Consider the following 21,519-nt stretch of genomic DNA (forward strand, 5'->3'; position numbering starts at 1 on the left):
ACTAAAAGATTCTGTATGCTGCAATGAAGACTGAAGATCCCACGTGCTGCAACTAAGACTTGGCACAGCCAAATAAATAAATATTAAAAAAAAAAATACTGTATGTAGGGTCTCTGTGTGCATTTTAAAAGGCTGAGGGGCACATTGTGCCCCCAAACCTGAGGCAGAGTTGGGACATTTCTCCCCATCCCAAGCACAGTTCAGTTCAGTTCAGTTGCTCAATCCTGTCCGACAGTTTGCAACCCCATGGACTGCAGCATGCCAGGCTTCCCTGTCCATCACCAACTCCCAGAAATTGCTCAACTCATGTCCATTGAGTCGGTGATGCTATCCAACCATCTCATCCTCTGTCATTCCCTTCTCTTCCCGCCTTCAATCTTTCCCAGCATCAGGGTCTTTTCCAATGAGTCAGTTCTTCACTTCAGGTGGCCAAAGCATTGGAGTTTCAGCTTCAGCATCAGTCCTTCCAATGAATATTCAGGACTGATTTCCTTTAGGATGGGCTAGTTTGATCTCCTTGCAGTCCAAGGGACTCTCAAGAGTCTTTCTTCTCCAACACCACAGTTCAAAAGCATCAATCAGTCGGCGCTCCGCTTTCTTTATCACCCAACTCTCACATCCATACATAACTACTGGAAAAACCATAGCTTTGACTAGACGGACCTTTGTCGGCGAAGTGATGTCTCTGCTTTTTAACATGCTTTCTAGGTTGGTCATGGCTTTTCTTCCAAGGAGCAAGTGTCTTTTAATTTCATGGCTGCAGTCACCATCCGTAGTGTTTTTGGAGCCCGAGAAATGTCTCTCATTGCTTCCCCAAGCACAGCCTGGGCTTATTCAATACGGCTGCAGCACCAACCAGCCTGTGGCAAAGATGCTCTGGTCCTCAACTTGTGATCCTCACAGCACCCAGGAAATTTCCTAGCAGAGGTAGACCAGTTAAGTCACATCAGGCTCAGTGGGGAGCTCAAGCTCAGGGTGACAGTATTTCTTAGAGTCCCAGATTTCCTGGGGGGCCAGGGGGTTTGCAATGAGAGGAAAGGTGAAGCCTGGTTGGGATAGGAAATCTACACTGACTCTCCACACTGGGCAGTGAACAGCAAGTAGCCAGGAGCTACTCTTTAGTTGCAGTGCCCAGGCTTTTCACTGTGGTGGCTTCTCGTTGAAGGGCATGGGAGCACGTGGGCTGCGATAGTTGCAGCTCCCAGGCTCTAGAGTGTGGGGCTCAGTAGGTATGATGCACGGGCTAATTACCCTGAGGCATGTGTAATCTTCCCGGACCAGGGATTGAACCTGTAACCCCTGCATTGGTAGGCAGATTCTTAACCAGTGGACCACCAGGGAAGTCTACCTTTCTATTGACTTAAAAAATAGTCACAACCTAAAAGTTGAGAGTTATGTTTTATTTGGAGGAAATTTTTAGGACTTAAACCAGGGAGGCAGTACCTCAAGTAATCCTGAGAGAACTGCTTCAAGGAGGCGAGTGGACGAGCCAGGTTATATAGAAGCTTTGCAACCAACAGTAGGTAGTCTGAACATCAAAAGATTATTTTTACTTATTTATTTTAATTGGATAGATTATTGTCAATTAAAGAAAACCAGACATCCAGAGTTAAGGAATTCAGTGCTTTTCTGTGTATGGGAAGATGCATACACATCTTTGGGCTCATTGCTTTCATATGCATCTCAGCTATCTGGGGCCAGTATTCTGCATTTTTCACATCCTCGATTCCTCAGGATGCTTTTGAATTGTGGTGTTGGAGAATACTCTTGAGAGTCCCTTGGACTGCAAGGAGATCCAACCAGTCCATCCTAAAGGAAATCAGTCCTGAATATTCATTGGCAGGACTGATGCTGAAGCTGAAACTCCAATACTTTGGCCACCTGAAGTGAAGAACTGACTCATTGGAAAAGACCCTGATGCTGGGAAAGATTGAAGGCAGGAGGAGGATGAGATGGTTGGATGGCATCACCGACTCGATGAACATGAGTTTGAGCAATCTCTGGGAGTCAGTGATGGACAGGGAAGCCTGGCATGCTGCAGTCCATGGGCTTGCAAAGAGTCAGACATGACTGAGCAACTGAACCGAACTGAACTGACTGAAATTACTCAGTGCTCACTGTGGAGAGTGGCTGCAGCCTGAGGGCTGCCTAATCGTGCAGGGGTTCTTCTTCTTGAGTGCCCTTATGGCTCAGGAATTAACTTTTGGAGGTCCTGAATTGCTGATCACTATGGCATCCTTGTTTACTGACATGACAGGAAATATTCCATTTCTCATTTCTTTCTTTCCTTCTTTCTTTTTGGTACTTGTCTATATGCTGGAATTAGAGGGAAATGACATGTTATTTAAAAGGCCACCTGTAGTTCAGAGATGTGTGTGTGAATTGCTCAGTCGTGTCTGACTCTTTGTGACCCATAGACTATAGCCTCCCAAGCTTCTCTGTCTGGAATTCTCTGGCAAGAATACTGGAGTGGGTTGCCATTCCCTTCTCCAGGGGATTTTTTCAATCTAGAGATCAAACTCAGATCTCCCACACTGCAGGCAAATTCTTTACCACGCGAGCTACCTGGGAAGCCTGTAATTCAAAGATACTCATTACTAAATTTCATGCATTTGTCAATGTTTTTCTATGTATTTGGAAAACTTACTGCTTATATAGGGTCATACCCTGAATTCTTTGCTTGCATATTCCTAAAAGTCTTAGGTGTCACTTTCCATGGCTTCATGATAATAGTGCACTTAACCACTCCTTCATTGTGGACATTAAAACTGTTTCCTTTATGCTCTATGTAAGTATCACAGTGATAAGCATATTTGCCCACACAATTTTTTATCTGTATTTCTTATTTCCTTAGAATAGTGCCCCAGAAGTGGAATTACTGGGTCAAAGAGTGTAAAGCTCTTTAAGCTTCTTAAGATATGGTGCAAAAATAATTTGTAGAAAAGGTTTCACTAATTTACAAAGTCACTATCTTTCAATGAGCTTTGTAGCTGCCTCATCAGAGAGAAAGGCAAGCTTTGAAAGCATCCTTGAAGCTATGTGGCCGCTGCAGGGAGGCGAGAGGGTTCCTCTAGCGGTTCTGTCTGGGCTCCCCCTCCGCGGGCACTTTCCTAGTTCTTAGAAATTTTTCTTTTCTTAGGATCATTGGGAGAAAAAAAAAAGGCCCAGGAGTGTTAGTGGTAATGGCAGCGTTGAAGGGGTGAGGGTAATCCTTATGTTTGAGAAAGAGAATTTGTCAGCGAGAATTCAATTCTTGGAGATCCTTCACGGAGCCATCCATCTAATCCAAAGTGACCTTTCAGAGACGGGAAAGATAATGAAAGAGGAGGCGGCAACAGGATACGAGCGGGAGAAGCCTCCAGCTGGAAAGCGGCGGCCCCTTTAAGACCCAATTCGAGGCCTGGCCCTTTAAATCCGTGTCAGTTTCCCCTGACGTCAGCGGGCGGGCCGGCAGTTCAGCTGTTTACCGCCCAGCGGCGTCGCTCACTCCCCGGAGTTCTGAGCGCCGAAGCCGCCGCGTCTGCCCGCCCTTAAAGGGCCGGCGCCCGGGAGAACTGGCGGCGCCGCGCGGCGTCGGGTCGCTACCTCCTATCACGCCCCTCACCCTCAGACTCTCCGCCCCTTCGCGGCCGGCCTGGCCACCGGTTTCCCCTCCCTCCCTCGCTTCCCCCTTTCCCCTGCGGCGTCTCCAGGCTCCCAGCAACCAGCCGCCTCCCGGCTGTCACATCCCCGGCGGGCGCCCACCGAGTCTCCCGGCCGTGCTCGGCCCCTGGCGAGCTGGGGCCCCTTCCTGAGGCCCGTCACCTTTCCCCCGGCCCTCCCGCCCCCGGCCGCCCCGTCCCCTCCCTGGTCCCTGAGAGCGCGTCTGCGGCTCCAGGGAGGGGACGCTTCCTAATCTCAGGCCGGGGTTAAAGTTCTGGTCCTGGTGAGATGCTGGAAGCTGCGGCCCAAGCCCCAACCCGCCCTGGAGGTGTCCTGTCGCTTGCCGCCGCCGCCGCCGCTGCCGCCGCCACTGCCACCCTGCCGGGGCCATGTTCGCCCTGGGCTTGCCCTTCTTGGCTCTCTTGGTGGCCTCGGTCGAGAGCCATCTGGGAGTTCTGGGGCCTAAGAACGTCTCGCAGAAAGACGCGGAGTTTGAGCGCACCTACGTGGATGAGGTCAACAGCGAGCTGGTCAACATCTACACCTTCAACCACACCGTGACCCGCAACCGGGTGAGGGAAGGGGCTGGGCTCCGGGCTGGTGGCGAGTGGGGCGAGTCAGCCGACCAGGGCTCTGTCAGTTCCCAAGAACAGCTGCCCCCCTGGGTTTTCCAGAACCACACTGGACCCTTTTGCCAGTAGTTTCCTCCTGTGCTGGGGATGTTTGTTCTGAAGCTACCCCTTGACGGGTTTCTGAAGTTGCCTCATTCCCCCCTTCTCTTTTTGATCACTTCCTTTCCATCAGCTATAGTCTGAGCAGGACTGGCCTTGCTCCCTATCCAACACCCAGAATCTTGACAGTGTTGTGGGTCTGGGAGCAAGGAAGCAGATATGCTACTGGGCTTGGCCCAGAAAACCCCAGGAGGATGAGAGTGGCCCAAGCTGAAATCCTCTGCCTAGCGGTTGGGGGTTGCTTATGGCTGAGACTCCCTGGGGAAATGAATGCAGGACTTTCCAGGCTGCTGTTAACTGCTGGGACCTTCCCAGCCTTCATCCTCCCTTGGAAAGCCAGATGGCCTTGAAAGTTGAAGGTGGTGGGGATGCAGCCAACCCCAGGGTGGGTGGGAGGGGAGAGGGAGTTTGCCTACCATGGAGAAACTTCCCCACTCTGCTTTCTCTTTCATTTCCTCCCCACCTGTGAGCTAGGGGCATAGCTGGGTCTGGGAAATTCAGACCCAAGGTGGGGCTGAAATTGGGAGCTCTTTCCCCAGCCTGGCTGATGGTCTCTGACTCAGCTCTCACCAGGACCGAATTTACTAAGAAGTAGTGGAGTTCAGAATGGGAATCTGTTTTTTTTTCCAGAATAGGGAGATATTAGGTTTCGACGGCAGGCCAGGATCTGCCTTCAGTGCTTGGTTCTCTGAAGTTTGATCTCATCCAGCTTGGAATCCTGTCTCTGTTTGCCCCCATATGTGAGGTTACTCATATGTGGGGTTACCCTGAGGGACCTCTACCCCTCAGGGGAGTGCTGCCCTGAGTTTGGGTTTCAGCAACCCAATAACAAGCATTCCCAAGATTCATTTAATTTTATTCTTTTTCTTTAAGCTCTGAGTGTCCTATATCCTTTCCTTCATAGTGCCAAGAGTGGCAATGTCTTCATTTGATAGAGGGGGTAAGGTGAGGCTCAGAGATGTGAAGTGACTTTTCCACAGCCCTGACCCTTGGTCAAAGCTGAGGATAGAAGTTGGCCTTCTTGGCTTTCAACAAGTCCTGTTTCCCCACCTCCCTGTGTGTGGCCTCTGGCCACCAGATGAGTTGTGGACTAGCAGTTTTCCTGACTCACAAGGGAGGAGGCTGCAGAGCACTCTTGCTCTCCTGTGTCCCTCCACATGCACATTTGTGTGTACACGCATGTGTGTGCGGGCGCATGTGCATGCCGTGAACTTTTACAGAAGTGGGGTATCCTGGGGGATACCCCAGGTCTCCATTGTGATTCCTGTCCTCTCTTCTAAGTCCCTCCTGGACCCTGGGGGCTGCTCTGGCAGAAGCAGTGTGTGTGTGTGTGTGTGTGTGTGTGTTAGTTGCTCAGTCGTGTCCAACTCTTTGCGACCCTGTGGACTGTAGTGCACCAGGCTCCTCTGTCCATGGGATTCTCCAGGCAAGAATACTGGAGTGGGGTGCCATTAGGTATCTCCCCAGCCTAACCCGGATGGGAAAGCACAGAGTGGTCTGCCGAGCGAGGGCAGAGCTCGTGGTCTCTGGAGCCATATGTTCTCTGTGACGGGATTAGAACCACCATGGGCTTGACCAAGGGGCATTTCCATGTCCTCCTGTAGACGGAAGGTGTGAGAGTGTCCGTGAATGTCCTAAACAAGCAGAAGGGCGCTCCTTTGCTGTTTGTGGTCCGCCAGAAGGAGGCGGTGGTGTCCTTCCAGGTGCCCCTGATCCTCCGAGGGATGTGAGTAGGACCTGGGCGTGGGGTGCGGGGTGGGGGTGGGTCTTCTCAGGCCAGGCCTTGATCAGAACCTCCCCCAGACCCTTGTCCAGAGCCTCTGACCACCCTGGCACCCCTCTGTTTCTCCTCCCAATCCCCTAAGACAGGAGGCTGGTCAACAGCAAGAGGGCCAAGCCATCCGACCGGGAGCGGGGGTGGGGTAGGGAGGCGGTGGGACCAGGGTGGAGGAATTGAGGGCCGTGCTCCCCTGGAGCGGCAGGGCCACAGTCACGTCCTGACTCTGCCTCGGGCCACAGGTTCCAGCGCAAGTACCTCTACCAAAAGGTGGAGCGAACGCTGTGTCAGCCCCCCACCAAGAATGAGTCCGAGGTCCAGTTCTTCTACGTGGATGTGTCCACCCTGTCACCAGTTAACACCACATACCAGCTCCGCGTCAGCCGAATGGATGACTTCGTGCTCAGGTCTGCAGGGGAGAGAGAGGGGGCGTGCGGGACTGTCCTTCCCAAGCTCTGGGAGTGATGGTATTGGGGGGCTCTTCTCTGCCCCACAGGACCGGGGAGCCGTTCAGCTTCAACACCACAGCAGCGCAGCCCCAGGTAAGACCTCCCCATCTACTGCCTCTCAAGGGGAGAAATGGGGAGGCTTAAACTTGGGGGGTGGGGGTGGCCAGCAGTCTTTGCAAGGAGTTTCAGGTTGGCTGTACTCTCCATGGAGAACTCTACAGAGACGGGAGCCCTGGCCCCAAGTTGGTGGGGAACAGACGGCCTGGGGAGCACAGAGACATGGGGTTGGACAGCCATCTCTCCTACTGGCCTCTTGGGCACTGTCCTGCATACCCAGCTGAGGTTGAGCGGAGCGGTGTGTGGGAAATGGGGCTGCCGCTTGTGGTCAGGGCTTCTCTCTCCAGAGAGTCTCCACTGCCCGACCCCGGGAGGATTCACACCCTTCCCTTCTAGAGGGGCAGAGAAAGCATCCTCATGGGATGGGGCTCTCCCCGCCCTCCCTGTGCCCTCAGTACTTCAAGTATGAGTTCCCCGAAGGAGTGGACTCGGTCATTGTCAAGGTGGCCTCCAACACGGCCTTCCCCTGCTCAGTGATCTCCATCCAGGATGTGCTGGTGAGTCAGCGGCCCTTTCACGCCCCGCCGGTGGCCGGGCTGCTGAAGAGGGGGGACGGGGCCCAGGACCCTGTCCATTCATCTCTGCCCTCCTCCCCCTGCAGTGTCCTGTGTATGACCTGGACAACAACGTAGCCTTCATCGGCATGTATCAGACGATGACCAAGAAGGCAGCCATCACCGTGCAGGTAGGAAATGCACCTGGCCCCTTGGGGGATGCGGCCAGGTGATTAGCCTTCCTCAACCTTGCTGCTTTGCCCCTGCCCCATTCCTAACCCGCCAAAGGACTCAGTCTTGGTGTGCCAGTCCCCAAGACTTTGGGTCCCCTGGTATTTGCAAGCATTGAATCTCAATCCCAGTTGCCATTGGGGACAGGAAAGAGCAAAGTACCCTTTTTGGCTACCATATCTGCCCTGTTCCCCGCAACTGGCTAGTGATGAGAGCTGCTCTTGGCAAAGGCTAAAACCTGTGCTGGAGCCAGGGAGGGAGAGGCATATGTTCACCTCATGACATCTAGTCGTGCAGCTGATGGAGGCACTGTGATCCCTCCACTTTTTCTCCTGACTGATGCTCAAACTGTAATAGGGCCCCCATGCCTTCCACGATGGTGGGCATACCCACATTTGCTCACCTGGCAATAGTGTAGGTGCAGGATTTGGGCTCTGAAGTCAGATGATCCTGGCTGTATCACTTACTGGCACCAAGGTAAAGTCCAACAGGGATAATGATAGTACCTACTCATGAGGATCTTTGTGAGGATTAAGTAAAATAATATATATGCCAAGTGTTTAGCATAGCGTCTGTTCAGAAGAGGGTGGGGATGGTGATGACAAATGGTGATTATGATGTGATGACAACAGTGGTCATCATACCACCATCGTCGTCACCATCGTCACCATCATCACCGTCATCATCCTGCAGCGTAAGGACTTCCCCAGCAACAGCTTTTACGTGGTGGTGGTGGTGAAAACTGAAGACCAGGCCTGTGGGGGCTCCCTGCCTTTCTACCCCTTTATAGAAGGTACATTTTGTGCCCTGGGCCTGGCTGGGGGTGGAGAGGGCTTGGGCTCTTCCTGGGAAGTATTAGAGCCTGCATGGCTGGTGGATCTGATGGGATATAGGTTTTTGGCCCTAGACTCGTCCAGGCCTGATCCCACCAACTCTACCCAAGCTCCAGGCAGATGCTTGCCATTTTGACATTTTACTTCCAGATGAACCGGTCGATCAAGGGCACCGCCAGAAAACCCTGTCCGTGCTGGTCTCGAGAGCAGTCACGTGTGAGTGTGGGTGGCTGAGTGGGGATGGCCTGGGCTCTGGCTCCTCTTTCAGGCCTGGGGTAGGGAGTGTTTTCTGAATGGGACGGGTGAGGAGGACCTACCCGAGCAGGCTGACAGGGTAGGAAGAAGGAGTGTTCTTGGCAGACTTCATGATGGGAGCGCAGTGAGTGCCAGTGTAATGCACTTCGGAGCATCCATGAGTGAAGAGATTGCGGCACTGAGTTCTAGATCTGTGTCTGCCTTTATAGGCAGGGTAATCTCACTGAGCCTCAGTTTCCCCATCTCTGTAACAGGAGTACTAGAATCTGTTAGCCTCTGTTAGTCTCACTAAGTCGGTTCAGCAAAATTGGTCAGTCCTACAAAATTGGTAGGAAACTTCCCTGTCCTTTAGTCAGGCTCAATAAATATTTACTGAGTGACTGAATAGAGCCCTTTGTAAAGTGGAATGTATAAGATAAACATAAAAGATCGTGACGGGAGGGGAAAGAAGCTGCCTCTCCGATGCAGAGTCCTTACTCGGCACGTTGGTCTCAAGCCCCTTCTACCTGCCCACTGCTGGTGCTCCACCTGTGGTCCTTAGGGGGCCCCTGCCTAGAGCTTGCTGCCCTGTAGGGTGCCAAGGGCTGTGAGGAGCCCAGGACGGTCTCTGCGGGAGGTCTGGGCGGAGAAGGCCTCCTAGGGGACGCAGCGCCTCAGCTGTGCTTTGAAGATTAAGGAGAAAGAATGAGAAGAGAAAGTTCTAGCAGAGGGAGGTGCATGAGCAGACAGGAGCCATGTCTGGTGTATCGTCTGCACCGGCTGGGCCATTCCACTGTGGAGAGATGTGGGAGAGATGAGGCTGGGCCCCGTGTGCCGGATGGGAAGGCTTGGAAAGCGTTGGTCTGTTTTCCTGCCTGCTCCCCTCCCCACAGCGGAGGCCTACGTTGGCGGTATGCTCTTCTGCCTGGGCATATTTCTCTCCTTCTACCTGCTTACTGTGCTCCTGGCCTGTTGGGAAAACTGGAGGTAAAGTGGAACTGCTGGACCCTCCCCTGCTCCAGGGTGGGTCAGGTAGGGGATGTCGGGGAAATGGCCTGGCCAGATCTGAGCGCCCCTGGGTAAGCTACTTCCATGGGACAGAGGAAGGCGGGTCCCTGTGAGGGTCTCAGGTCCCTGGGCCTCTCCTCTAGAGACCAACCCCTCCTCCTCAACCTTCTTCCCCAGCAGGGAGACCCCACATTGCTTCCCAGCCTGGGAGGACCCCTGGGGTTGTGGGGGGAGGCCAGGGCTGTGGGTTGGAATGGGTGGAAGGCGGGCCGGCCCAGCAGAGGATGGCGCCTCCTCCTGCCCTTCTGGTTTGCCTCTGGATTCTGTCCCTGCAGGCAAAGGAAGAAGAGCCTTCTGGTGACCGTGGACCGAGCCTGCCCAGAAAGCGGTACCTGCAGAGGGTCTGGGTGGGGACGGCTGTCTGCTTTGTGGTGTGGAGGGGATACGGTGGACGGTTCCCGGGGGGCTGGAGGAGGCAGGGCCTTTGGGATGTTCAGATAGGGAGTAACAGTGCAGGTGGAAATGGGGCTGGGACAGAGTGCCTGTTGGTCTCTAACACGCCCATTTTAAAGGCCAGCACTTGATTCATTCAGTGCCTGGATCTACGTACCTGGTCTGCCGCTTCAGATAATGCAGCTCACCATGTCTGGGATTATTAACCTTTCGTTCTCTTTCCCTTTCTTCTATCCTGCTCTCTCTATCCTCACTCCTGCTTGGGACCTTCTCTCTCAGCTTCTCTTCTTGGTAAGCTCCAGGTGCTGTGGGCAGAGGAGCTGGCATCCAGAGTGGGTGGGAAAGGGAAGTTTCTCGGGGGGTCTGTGTGGGACCCAGGCCGGCGATGCGGGTCTGTCCTTGCTGCTGGTAACTTAGATGGTCAGTTCCTTGAAGTTGCAGTCTCTCTAGGGAGGACAGAGGGGGCGAGTGTTTACACTGGGGCAGGTGGTGGTGGCGGCAGGAGTGCGCTGTGTTTGCTGGAAGGATAGCTGCTTGTTCTTTGTTGCCACCCTGGTCCTTGGCATCTCTCTTCTCTGGAGTCCTCCTGCCCTCTTCTTGGCTTTCAGCCTCTCTCTGCTTCCAAGGCTAAGGGTCCCTGACTTCTCCCTGCAGGTCACCCTCGGGTCCTGGCCGACTCCTTTCCTGGCGGCCCCCCCTATGACGGCTACAACTACGGCTCCTTTGGTAGGTGTCTCCTCAGCGCCCCGTGGGGTCGGGTCCAGGGCCACCTGCCCTGAGGTCTCTTCTACCGGCCTCACCACTTACGATTCCCCCGCAGAGAACGGTTCTGGCTCCACTGGCTCCACTGACGGTCTGGTTGACAGTGCGGGCCCCGGGGACCTATCCTACAATTACCAGGGTGAGTGGGCCAAGCCGGGGAGGGCCGTGTGATGCCGGGCTGGTGCTAGCTGCTGTTGCCTCTTCTGCCAGCTGCTGGAACCAGGGAAGGGCTTGCTGTCTCCCTGCCTCCTCCTCCCTCGTCCCTTCCTCCTTGGCCCTGCTTCCCCCGTAACTCTCCCTTTCCTTTGAAGGGCACAACCAGTTCAAGCGACGCCTCCCCTTTGGCGAGATGCGGCAGCTGTGCATTGCCATGGGTAGATGTGGGGAGGGTGGGCGCTGCTCTGCCAATCAGCTCCTGCCAGGGCGGTTGACTGGAGCCAGGAGGCTCGAGGACCAGAAAGATGCTTTGTGCATGGCTTGCCCGTCTAATGCCGATAATTGCTAGCTCGTGTGTCTTTTGAAATAGGCAGGCACTGGCCCCTGACGCTGGTGGGCTGGCACCCCCTCTATGCCCAGGCCAGATGTTTGTCAGCTCTTGTGGTTCCCAGCGCCTCTCTTGCTGGCCTGCTGGGGCTTGTGGGCAAGGGTGTTATGTCCCAGCCTCTGGGGGCTTTGGTCAGCAAGGTTGTGGGAGGAAGCTTCTGATGACGTGAGAAAAGAAGAGGATGAAGTAGCTGGTGCTCTTCTTATAGGCAGCCTGTCACCCTTGCCTGCACCCCAGGGCCCACTGGGTCTTTTCCCAGCGGGGGCCACGGCAGTGTCTTCTCAGAACCCACACGGCTGGGCATCTTCTAATCAGCATGACTTCTGCTGATTCAGTCCTGCTGCTCATGTCTGGGGCCTGAGGTCTGCTCAGTGTCCTGGCCTGGAAGCCCTAACCCAGTGAGGGGCAGGGCTCGAGCGGTCCCTGGTGGGTGGACTATTTGCAGAGCCCATCCTGGCTCCCCTCCAGGACTCGGGAGCACCTGATGCCTCCTCCCCAGGCCTGAGCCCACCTCCGCCCCCACTCTGAGCCCACAATTTGCCTCCTCCCACCACCTAGAAATTGTGACAATTGCCCCAGACCTTGGGTTCAGTGCCTACCTGGTAACCCTTTCCCGCTTTCTTCCCCAGACCCCGTGGGCACTCGACCACGACTGGACTCCATGAGCTCCGTGGAGGAAGATGACTATGACACTCTGGCCGACATCGATTCAGACAAGAATGTCATTCGCACCAAGGTGTGAGCCCAGGAGGGCTGGCCCTGGTTAACAAGGAAGCGAGATTCTATGTCTGGCCCCACATATGTGCCCCCCACCACCCCTGCCCCTGCCCGTGGCATGTTAGGAAAGCAAATGGAGAGAGCTCTGTTAGGGCTGCATAGCTTCCGGGGAAACTGACTTGGCTCCCAGGCCTCTGGACCATCCGAAACTCTGCCCACCAGAACCCTGGCCAGTGGGAGGGAGGCCCCCCTGTCCTCTTCTACCAGGACAAGAGGGCCTTCCAGGGCGGTGGGGCAGGGGGCTCACTCCAGCTTCTCGCCACGTAGCAATACCTCTACGTGGCTGACCTGGCGCGCAAGGACAAACGTGTCCTGCGGAAGAAATACCAGATCTACTTCTGGTGAGCGGGTGGGGTGGGACAGGGTGGTGGGGTCTCGGGCTCTCTTTCTGGGTGCTGCCAGCTCACCAGCGCCCTCCCACTCCCCAGGAACATCGCCACCATTGCCGTCTTCTATGCACTTCCTGTGGTGCAGCTGGTGATCACCTACCAGACGGTGAGCGGGCGGGGCCCAAGCTAAGTGCCTCTGAGCAGCTGCCACAGACTCTGGGGCGTTGCCCAGGCAGAGCCTCCCAGCCTGAGGCTCTGGAGCAAGGCGAGGTCCTAGGGTTCCAGTCCCAGCTCTGCCTTACCAGCTGGGTGGCCTTGAGCAAGCCCCTCAACCTCCCTGAGCCTCAGTCGGTTCATCTGCCAAATGGGGGGCAGCATGCTAGCTCTGATGGCACCTCCCCCAGTTTGTAGGGATTTTATGAAACGGAAGTGGTAAGAAAGTCAGTCTCAGTTTCCCTTCCCTCTTCTCTGTGCCGTGGGGCAAGAACCTCAGTCATGGTCATGCCTCGAGAGTTTTCAGCCACACCTAGTGAGGAGGGCAGTGACTGTGCTAGAAGTGGGGCTCGCTGGTGTCGTGTGCACACGTGTGCTGGCCGAGGTGGCACCCCCCATCATTTGGAGAATGGGACGGGTGGTGGCACAGGCTGTGGGCTGAGTCAGGCGAGTTAGCAGCTCCCCATCCCCCTGGTTCTCACTCTCACTGCAGGTGGTGAATGTCACAGGGAACCAGGACATCTGCTACTACAACTTCCTCTGTGCCCACCCGCTGGGCAACCTCAGGTGGGAACCGTCTTGCGAGGCCCCCTTTTCCTGTCTCTCGGTGAACCAGTGCAAGGGGCAGGGGCTCTGTGAATGCCCACCTCTCGGGTGGGGAAGGGGGCCTCGGGCCTGAGGTCGAGACAATGCGCCCTGTGTCACCCCTTCCAGCGCCTTCAACAACATCCTCAGCAACCTGGGGTACATCCTGCTGGGGCTGCTCTTCCTGCTCATCATCTTGCAACGGGAGATCAACCACAACCGGGCCCTGCTGCGCAACGACCTCTGTGCTCTGGTGAGCGGCCCGCCCTGGCCTCACTCCAGACCCTTGCCAGCAGGCGTGGCCCTGCCCAGCCCTGCCCTGCCCATCAAAGCCCAGCCCTTCCTAAATCACTCTAACCCTTCCTACTCCTCTCTCGTGATCTCCCTCTTCAGGGCCCCTTCCTTCCTCCTTTCTCACCTCACCGCCTTACCTTCTCTCTCCCTTCGCTTCTCCCTCCCCGACAGGAATGTGGGATTCCCAAACACTTTGGCCTCTTCTACGCCATGGGCACGGCCCTGATGATGGAGGGGCTGCTTAGCGCTTGCTATCACGTCTGCCCCAACTACACCAATTTCCAGTTTGGTGAGTGGGGGCTCCCTCTTCGCTGGCTGAACCTAGAACAGGGACCTGCCTGACTTTGCCCTCCCTACTCACCTGCAAGGATTGAGATCCCCAAGATGCAGCTGTGTGGGAGACTCCAGGGCTGGAGGACTTGTGTGAACCTACACCTTGTTGTTGCTTACTAAATCTTGTCTGCTCTGCAACCCCATGGACTGCAGCACGCCAGGCTTCCCTGTCCATCACTATTTCCTGGAGTTTGCTCAAAACTCATGTCCATTGAGTTGGTGATGCCATCCAACCATCTCATCCTCTGTCACCCCCTTCTCCTCCTGCCTTCAATCTTTCCTAGCATCAGGATCTTTTCCAATGAGTTGGCTCTTCACATCAGGTGGCCAAAGTATTAGCACTTTGGCTTCAGCATCAGTCCTTCCAGAGAATATTCAGGGTTGATTTCCTTTGGGATTCACTGGTTTGATCTCCTTGCAGCTTGTAGAAAATAGGCGTCTGAGTGCTGTTTCATGCATCTGTCAAGTCTTTTCTGTGGAGAAAAAGATAACTAAGACACAGTCCCTAATCTCAGGGTGCTTGGACTGAGTTGTCCTCGTCATCAGGGGAAGTCAGACTGTGGGTGACAGCCAGAGGGCCAGCAGCATGGCATGGCAGGGACAATTAAGGAGCTGGAGTTCAAGTGCCAGGCTGCCACCAGCTTGCTCTGTGGCCATGACAGGTGTGGGGGCTGGGGTTCCACGCTGGGGCTCAGTGGAGGTTTCTGCGGCTCATGGCCTCATCCATCCCTCCGCCTAGACACGTCGTTCATGTACATGATCGCGGGGCTCTGCATGCTGAAGCTGTACCAGAAGCGGCACCCAGACATCAACGCCAGTGCCTACAGCGCCTACGCCTGCTTGGCCATTGTCATCTTCTTCTCCGTGCTGGGCGTGGTGAGGCCCTGGCCCACTCTGCTCACCCGGAGGACAGGTGCACGCGTGTGCACACACTCCCACCCGCCCCCCCCTGCCGGAGAGACCCCTGCTCCCTCCCTAGGGTGCCCTCCCCGCCTGGCACAGCTGCCAGCCCAGCTTCTCCAGAAGGGCAGGCCGGGGCGGAGGGAGGGTGCTTTCCCCGGCGCCTCCTCACCCCTGCCCTCGGGGGCCCCCACAGGTCTTCGGCAAGGGGAACACAGCATTCTGGATCATCTTCTCGATCATCCATATCACTGCCACCCTGCTGCTCAGCACACAGCTCTATTACATGGGCCGCTGGAAGCTGGGTGAGGGCTTGCCCAGGGCCTGCCGGGGTTGGGGCCTCGGGGACCTGGCCTGATAGGAGACTTTGGGGCTCTGCCCTCTCATGGAGACCCCGGAAGAACCACCGGGCATGGAATTCATGAGGCCTTGGCACAGCTGTGCCCCTGAAGGCCCTGGGCCCTCTCGGCTGGCGCAGAGCAGGGTCTGGGGCAAATGGGTGCCTGGGCCTTTGAGCACCTTCCCTTCTCGCAGACTCAGGGATCTGCCGTCGCATCCTCCACGTGCTCTACACGGACTGCATCCGGCAGTGCAGTGGGCCTCTCTACGTGGTACCTGCCCAGCTCCCGGGCCCCTCCTCCTCTGTCTGCACTCCTTCCTCCACTGGGGGGGTGGGGGTGGGCGGAGCGAAGCTGAGAGCCCCGGGGTGGGGAAGGGAGGGGACTTGCTGACCCAGGCCTCCCTCCCCTTCTCGTCCGTCTCTCAGTCCCTGTGTCTCTGCTTCCCTCCAGGACCGCATGGTGCTGCTGGTCATGGGCAACATCATCAACTGGTCGCTGTGAGTCCAGCCATCATCTGTGTCCCCAGGCTGGGTGGGCAGCTGCGGACTTGGCCAGCCGCTGGCTCCTTTGGGGGCCGTGGACAAATATGGGCACGAGAAATGGGGGCCCAGGAGACAGGTGTTGGCCCCTGGGGTTCTAGAATCTTCTGTGGGCCTCTGAACCCTGCCCCACATCCTCATAAAACACAGGGTAGGGGCGGAGGGTTGGGGGGTAGCCCCTTCCTTGCTCTTGGCCGTCCCCTGCTTCACCAGCTGGTCCTCCCTCCTGCCAGGGCGGCCTATGGGCTCATCATGCGTCCCAATGATTTTGCCTCCTACTTGTTGGCCATTGGCATCTGCAACCTGCTTCTTTACTTTGCCTTCTACATTATCATGAAGGTGAGCCGGCAGGGCTGAGCCGCCTTGGCCAGCCAGGCCAGCGCTCTGCTTTGAAGGGAAGGACATGGACACAGCCTGCCTGGGGCAGCACCGGGAGGGAGGGGGAATCTTTCTGTCCATCTCCGTCTGTCCCTCTCCATCCACTGAGTTTTGAGGAGGGGAGAGGCTAGTCCCTTCCGCGTACTCCCTGGAAGCCCGCCACATCCTCAGACTGTTTCCTGAGCCCCTTCTGTAGTCTCAGTCCCACGAAACTGGTAGCACTTAAGGACACAGCTGGCAAGAGTCCCGTTCTGCATAGAAAAGGTTGAGGAGGTGGGGCTCGCTGAGACTGGGCGGGCTTGGGCCTCGGAGGGCCAGGGGTTCCCCAAGGCCTTTATGTCATCCAGTGTGAGAGGAGCCCCCCAGCGCACCCCCCCAGCAGCACAGGGCACATGGAGGCCCCGCCAGGGTGGACCTCAGGGTGAGGACACCTGGCTGCCAGTGTGGGGACAGGTGAGGCTCTGGGGTGATGGGATGGATCTGAGAAGGCTTCCTAAAGCGTCCGTCTGGGAAGCGGCTTGAAGGGCAGGCGGGAAGTGGGGCGGGACCTCAGGCTGGTCTCCCCTCTGCTCCCCCAGTGGGGCGGGGCCTCAGGCTGTTCTTTCCCCTGCTCCCCCGGTGGGGCGGGGCCTCAGGCTGGTCTTCCCCCTGCTCCCCAGTGGGGCGGGGCCTCAGGCTGGTCTTCCCCCTGCTCCCCAGTGGGGCGGGGCCTCAGGCCGGTCTCTCCTGTGTTCCCCCAGCTCCGGAGCGGGGAGAGGATCAAGCTCATCCCCCTGCTCTGCATCGTCTGCACTTCGGTGGTCTGGGGCTTCGCCCTCTTCTTCTTCTTCCAGGGACTCAGCACCTGGCAGGTGAGTAGTCCTTCTGCTACAGGCTCATCATGAGCCCACAAACAGGTCTCTCTTCAAACCTGTTTGTGAGCATCACCCGTGCCCTTTCACAGCCACTTTCACGTTTAATCCTCCTGACATTGACCATGCTGGTGTGGAGGTATCCCCATTTTACTGATGCAGCAGCCGGGGCTCAGACAGACAAGTGACCTGCCCAGGGTCACACAGCCAATAGTGGCACCGCTGGGGTTTGAAGCCAAGATGTCAGGTTCTTCCCTCTGCTCATAGGGCACCTGCTGTGATCAGAACTAAATCTGGCAGGGTCTCTGCCTTTGAAGCAATTTTATTTTTTTTGGCTGCACGGCACAGCTTGTGGGATTTTAGTTCCCTGACCAGGGATTGAACCCAGGTCCTAGGCAATGAGCGTGCAGAGTCCTAACTACTAGACCACCAGGGAAGTCCCCTTTGAAACACTTAAAATCTAGTTCCGGGGACAGAGAGACTGTCAGTTCCTGGCTTTTCTCTACAATATGATGCACAAGATGAAGGGTAACAGGACAAGTGAGGGGATGTGCAGGATGCAGAGAACAGAAAGACTTCTGTGAGTTAGGAGGTCCAGGAAAACTTCTTAGAGGAGGTGGACCTTGCTTTTGGCCGTATAGACTCTGTGGCCCGGAGGCACCATGACTTGAGTAATGAGACGGAGACAGCTTTGGGGTCAATGATGCATTCTCTTGGGAGTGCGTGGAGATGGTGAGCTCCTTGAGGACAGACCAGGTCTTTCTTGGTCATCTCTGCAGCCTCAGTGTGTGGCACAGACCGCCCTTAGACACAGTCCAGCCAGTGTTGGCTGGAGAGAGATTGGGGAGAGCATGGAGGACCATGAGGTGCAGGTGATGGCTACTGTGGTCCTCGGGCAGGTTTGTCTGACCTGACTGGAGTGTTTTGGAGAAGAAGTGAGCTGGAAGAAGCCCTGGAGGACTGATTGGCGCAGGGGGCGAGGTCTAAGGCAGGGAACCAGTTAGGAGCCTTTGGTGACCTGCTAGCTCTGCAAGGGAATCAGGACCAGTGCCCTTAGGGAGAAGTTTGCATCTAAAGGCCAATTCTTAGATGTGGGAGATAATGCAAGGGGTGAGCCAGAAAGAGGGTGCTTTCTGGCCTGAGGCTGGGGCTGGCATCAGAGGTGCCCTCCAGCGGATGGGTGCAGGTCTGGCCCTGCCTCGCCCCAGTGGTGTCAGCAAACAGCTCTCCTTGTTCCTCTCCAGAAAACCCCCGCAGAGTCGCGGGAGCACAACCGGGACTGCATCCTCCTAGACTTCTTTGACGACCATGACATCTGGCACTTTCTCTCCTCCATCGCCATGTTTGGATCGTTCCTGGTAGGTGGGGGGACTGGAGAGGGGGCAGAGGCGGCCTCCCGTCCCCTCCGTGACTCGGTGTCCACCCCCCCCAGGTGTTGCTGACGCTGGATGATGACCTGGACACTGTACAACGGGACAAGATCTACGTCTTCTAGGGGAGCTGGGCCCCTTGCTTCTCTCATGGAGCTCCGAGCTCCTCTGCCTCACCGCCCGGAGGTTCCATAGTGCCAGGGGCCTGAGTCCCAGCCCTGCCGCCCAGTGCCAGGGGCGATGGGACAGCGAGGTCCAGCCCAGGCTTGGCCTGGGACAGTCACAGGGTGACCTTGAGTCTTGCTCCTGCCCTCTGCCAGGGATGAGGCCTGTGCCCCTTCAGCCCCGAATGTTGGCCAAACTGCTGCTTTATTCTCAGTGTCGGGGCCTTCCACGGGTCCCTGTCCATCAGCTGTCCGATTGTCGTTCTGCAGGAGGAAGGAGGGAAGCATTGCCTGCCCATTTCACAGCTTGCGTCTGGCCGTCCTTCCCCTTCCCCCCTGGCCTGGACCCAAAGCCTACCCTTCTTGCCCGAGCTTCCACTCCAGGGCCCCCCCGGTCTGGGGCCTGATTCTCTGTCCTGTACCAGAGTTCGCTCCACTTCTCCTGGGTCTGCGCCTGCCTGCCATCACTGCCCTCTCTGGTCAGCCAGGATGGATGTGGCTGTCGGATCTGGGGGCTGGCTGGCTGGTGCTGGGCTTTTGGTGCTAAGGCCTGCAAGGGATCCTGGGCAGCGCTGCCGCCTCCCTCTGACCTGCGCTCAGGGCTGGTTCTTTAGCAATGAGGGACAAAGCCCGCAGCGTGGGAACCGCCTGTGATTGAAGAGCTGAATTCAGAGGTCTTTCATATGCCGTCAGCCCCCAGGCTGACGATGGCACCCAGTGACTGATGTTGGCAACCAGGATTGGAAGGGAAAAGCAACTCACTCCTTTCCTTTCTTTCTCTTTCTAGGCCCTTAGTCCTGCCAAGCCCCATTTGTGGGCCTTTCAGTGCCATTTGACACTGCCTGAGAATGTCCAGAGGCGAAGGAGGGGCATTACAGAGAGCACAGCTCCTCCACGGCCACAGGAGCCCCAGTGCCTATCTTAGGGGCTCAGGGAAGGGACATGCCCTTCCCCCCTGTGTCCCAGGTCCAGCCTCACTCTGGGACACAGGGCTGGCTTCTAAGTTTCCGTCCAGTCTTCAGCCAAGTTCTGTGTTACACATACACATGCACACATATGAAACCTTGAGTTTACACTGAGTTGCCGTAACTGGTTCCCCTGGCTGCTCTTTCGCCCTGCCTGGTCCGTTCCAGATGCCAAGGTTGGGGAGATCAGGTCAGGCTTCTGCCTTGGGGATGGGAATGTGTTTTATTCTCCTCAGCTTGTTTTTATAGCTCTCCCTCGGGCTGGGGAGAGGCGGAGGGTCTGGATCTTTTTTCAGAGCTCCGTTTAATGTCTGTTTCCATGCTATGGTTGCATTTCTGTTTTCTATGAATGAGTTTGCATTCAATTAAAGAAACAACCAGATGCAGTCCTTGGGCCCGTCTCTGCTCCCTCTTTCTGGATGGAAATGTTGAGAATGAGGGCTGGGGCCAGGCTCCTCCATTTCCCAGGTCTTCTGGTCAGCCCTTCTCTTCCAAGCCCCAGTCCTGTTGGGAATAGCAGTCCCTTGACAGCCTCATGTTTTTTCTCTCCTTTGAGCAATGGCATCAGTTCAGTCAGCCTTTACCAGAGGCCTGCTCTATGCCAGGCGCCATGAGGGTGGAGAGGATCTTGTAGGGAAAAAGCCGTAGCCATGCCATCTCACCTGGCAAATGGGGGTAGCCTCTGCCCACCTGGTTCGCAGCCACCAGTCAGGCCAGCTTCACTGCTTATCTGAGGCCCTCCTGGCTCAGCAGGCTGCAGGCACAGGGCAATGCTCCCTCACCTGACTTGAGTGGACAGGTGATGCTTAGGGAACATGAAATGGAGCGGATGGTTGGGGAGTGGGCACCGCGCAAGCTCCAAGAGGAGGAACCTTCGAGATGACCCTGGAAGGCTATTTAAATTTCGGCAGCCTAAGGAGGACAAGATGAGGAGCGGGGCGGAGTGGGGCGGGCTTGCGATGAGGAAGCTGGTGAATTAAGGACATGCCTGAAAGTCTAGAGCTGCTCCTCAGCTGCTCCCTAGCTCCTCTCCCTGCTCTTCCCCGCAGATGCCACTGGGGGGCACTGTACTTCTGCACTGCTAGGCTCCGGCGTCCGGAGCTGGTTGTGCGGGAAAGGCCTTTTCTGGTGGTGCCGGGTGGTGGGTGTGCAGTGTGTGATGGAGTATTAGCTCCTCCCTGCCAGGCCGCCCAAGGATGGAGTGGTGCCACAGCAGGCAGCCCAGAGCCCCCACCGGGTGCCCCTTACCTTTCTTCACTCCCTATCCTTCGCTGAAGCGAGATTTGAGCGGATCTCCTTCCTTGGGTGACGGGGTCGTCTGTTTTCCAGAGGAGGTAGAGACTATTTGAAAAGGAGTAGGTGGGGAGGCTTCCCTGGTGGTCCAGTGGTTAAGCCTCTGCCCTTCCACTGCAGGGGGTGCAAGTTCGATCCCTGTTGGGGAATTAACATGCCACATGCAATTAAGATGCCACATGCGGAGCAGCACTTGACCATAAACAAATACATTTTTAAAAAAAATAAAAAAAAGGCGGGAGGGATGATAGAAGTCTTTGAGCCTCCAACCCCAATGTTGGTGCCTCAGGCCCTGCAGACCCTCTGGTTGGGACTGAGCTGTTGCTGAGCCCTCCAGTCCCACCCCCCAGCTAAAGCGTGTGATTTAAGACCCACCCCAACTGCGAACTCTCAATCTGAGCAGGTGCAGCTGGAAGGGTGGGTCTGCCAGCCTCTCTGGCTCCCGCATTGCTGGGGGGTCGGCAGGGATGTCCAGGTTCTGCCTTTCAAGACTCACCACGTGGCCTTGGGTAAGACTCCCTCCGAACCTTTGTCTCCTCATTTGTAAAATGGGAGAGTAATTATGCTGTCATGATGCAGCTGTGAGTATCAAATGAGCGCGTTTGCAAAACGCCTGGCATGTAGCCTGATCCTCGGGAAAGGTGAGCTCCTGTCTCCCGCTAGAGCTGAAAGCCCCAGGAGGAGAGAGTGGCTGGTTAGTCCCCCACAAGCCTCAGGGAGGGGTCCCCCAACCTCTTTCACTGGACAGCCCCTCTTGAATTTCCCCCTCTCCGCAAACCCGGAGGCAGGGAACAGTGTCAGAGGAGCAACCCTAAGTCCAGACGGCAGGGAAAGCCTTCGTGGTCCTGTCCATAAAAGGCTTTTCCCGGCGGTTCCCCGCCGGCAGCGCGGCCCCGCCCCCGCCGGCTCCAT

General features: G+C 56.3%; 1 protein-coding gene and 1 long non-coding RNA gene across 3 annotated transcripts; one reads left to right on the plus strand and one right to left on the minus strand.

Annotated features, from left to right (window-relative positions):
* The first annotated feature begins 3,460 nt into the window (after positions 1 to 3,460).
* Positions 3,461 to 19,703, plus strand: SIDT2 (SID1 transmembrane family member 2). 2 transcript variants are annotated; one of them, XM_043480903.1, is made up of 27 exons: positions 3,461 to 4,214; positions 5,978 to 6,099; positions 6,393 to 6,557; positions 6,647 to 6,692; positions 7,112 to 7,213; positions 7,318 to 7,401; positions 8,135 to 8,234; positions 8,425 to 8,490; positions 9,402 to 9,495; positions 9,852 to 9,904; positions 10,249 to 10,260; positions 10,624 to 10,695; positions 10,790 to 10,870; positions 11,905 to 12,011; positions 12,320 to 12,393; positions 12,481 to 12,547; positions 13,088 to 13,161; positions 13,309 to 13,432; positions 13,645 to 13,762; positions 14,546 to 14,682; positions 14,903 to 15,011; positions 15,241 to 15,317; positions 15,498 to 15,544; positions 15,820 to 15,925; positions 16,705 to 16,815; positions 18,060 to 18,173; positions 18,248 to 19,703. In XM_043480903.1, the coding sequence occupies exons 1-27, from the start codon at positions 4,032 to 4,034 to the stop codon at positions 18,308 to 18,310; spliced, it is 2,508 nt and encodes an 835-aa protein (XP_043336838.1). In that variant the 5' UTR covers positions 3,461 to 4,031; the 3' UTR covers positions 18,311 to 19,703. The 2 variants fall into 2 exon arrangements, with proteins under 2 accessions (XP_043336838.1, XP_043336839.1); XM_043480904.1 differs by lacking the exon at positions 10,249 to 10,260 and having other exon boundaries at positions 3,463 to 4,214.
* LOC122449406 lies at positions 19,685 to 21,430 on the minus strand. Its single transcript, XR_006271931.1, has 3 exons — positions 21,104 to 21,430; positions 20,563 to 20,655; positions 19,685 to 19,818 (listed from the first exon to the last, which is right to left on the minus strand). It is a non-coding gene; the product is annotated as an uncharacterized LOC122449406 (long non-coding RNA).
* Positions 21,431 to 21,519: the final 89 nt, after the last annotated feature.

This window comes from Cervus canadensis, chromosome 11 (assembly GCF_019320065.1).
Source record: "Cervus canadensis isolate Bull #8, Minnesota chromosome 11, ASM1932006v1, whole genome shotgun sequence".
Classification (NCBI taxonomy): domain Eukaryota; kingdom Metazoa; phylum Chordata; class Mammalia; order Artiodactyla; family Cervidae; genus Cervus; species Cervus canadensis.

Excerpts from the sequence above, each read along its gene's own strand:
- SIDT2 (XM_043480903.1), top strand. The coding sequence starts at position 4,032 with ATGTTCGCCCTGGGCTTGCCCTTCTTGGCTCTCTTGGTGGCCTCGGTC. Across the intron at positions 12,548-13,087 it reads TGGTGATCACCTACCAGACG|GTGGTGAATGTCACAGGGAA; the intron begins GTGAGCGGGCGG and ends CTCTCACTGCAG. Across the intron at positions 15,926-16,704 it reads CCTTCTACATTATCATGAAG|CTCCGGAGCGGGGAGAGGAT; the intron begins GTGAGCCGGCAG and ends GTGTTCCCCCAG.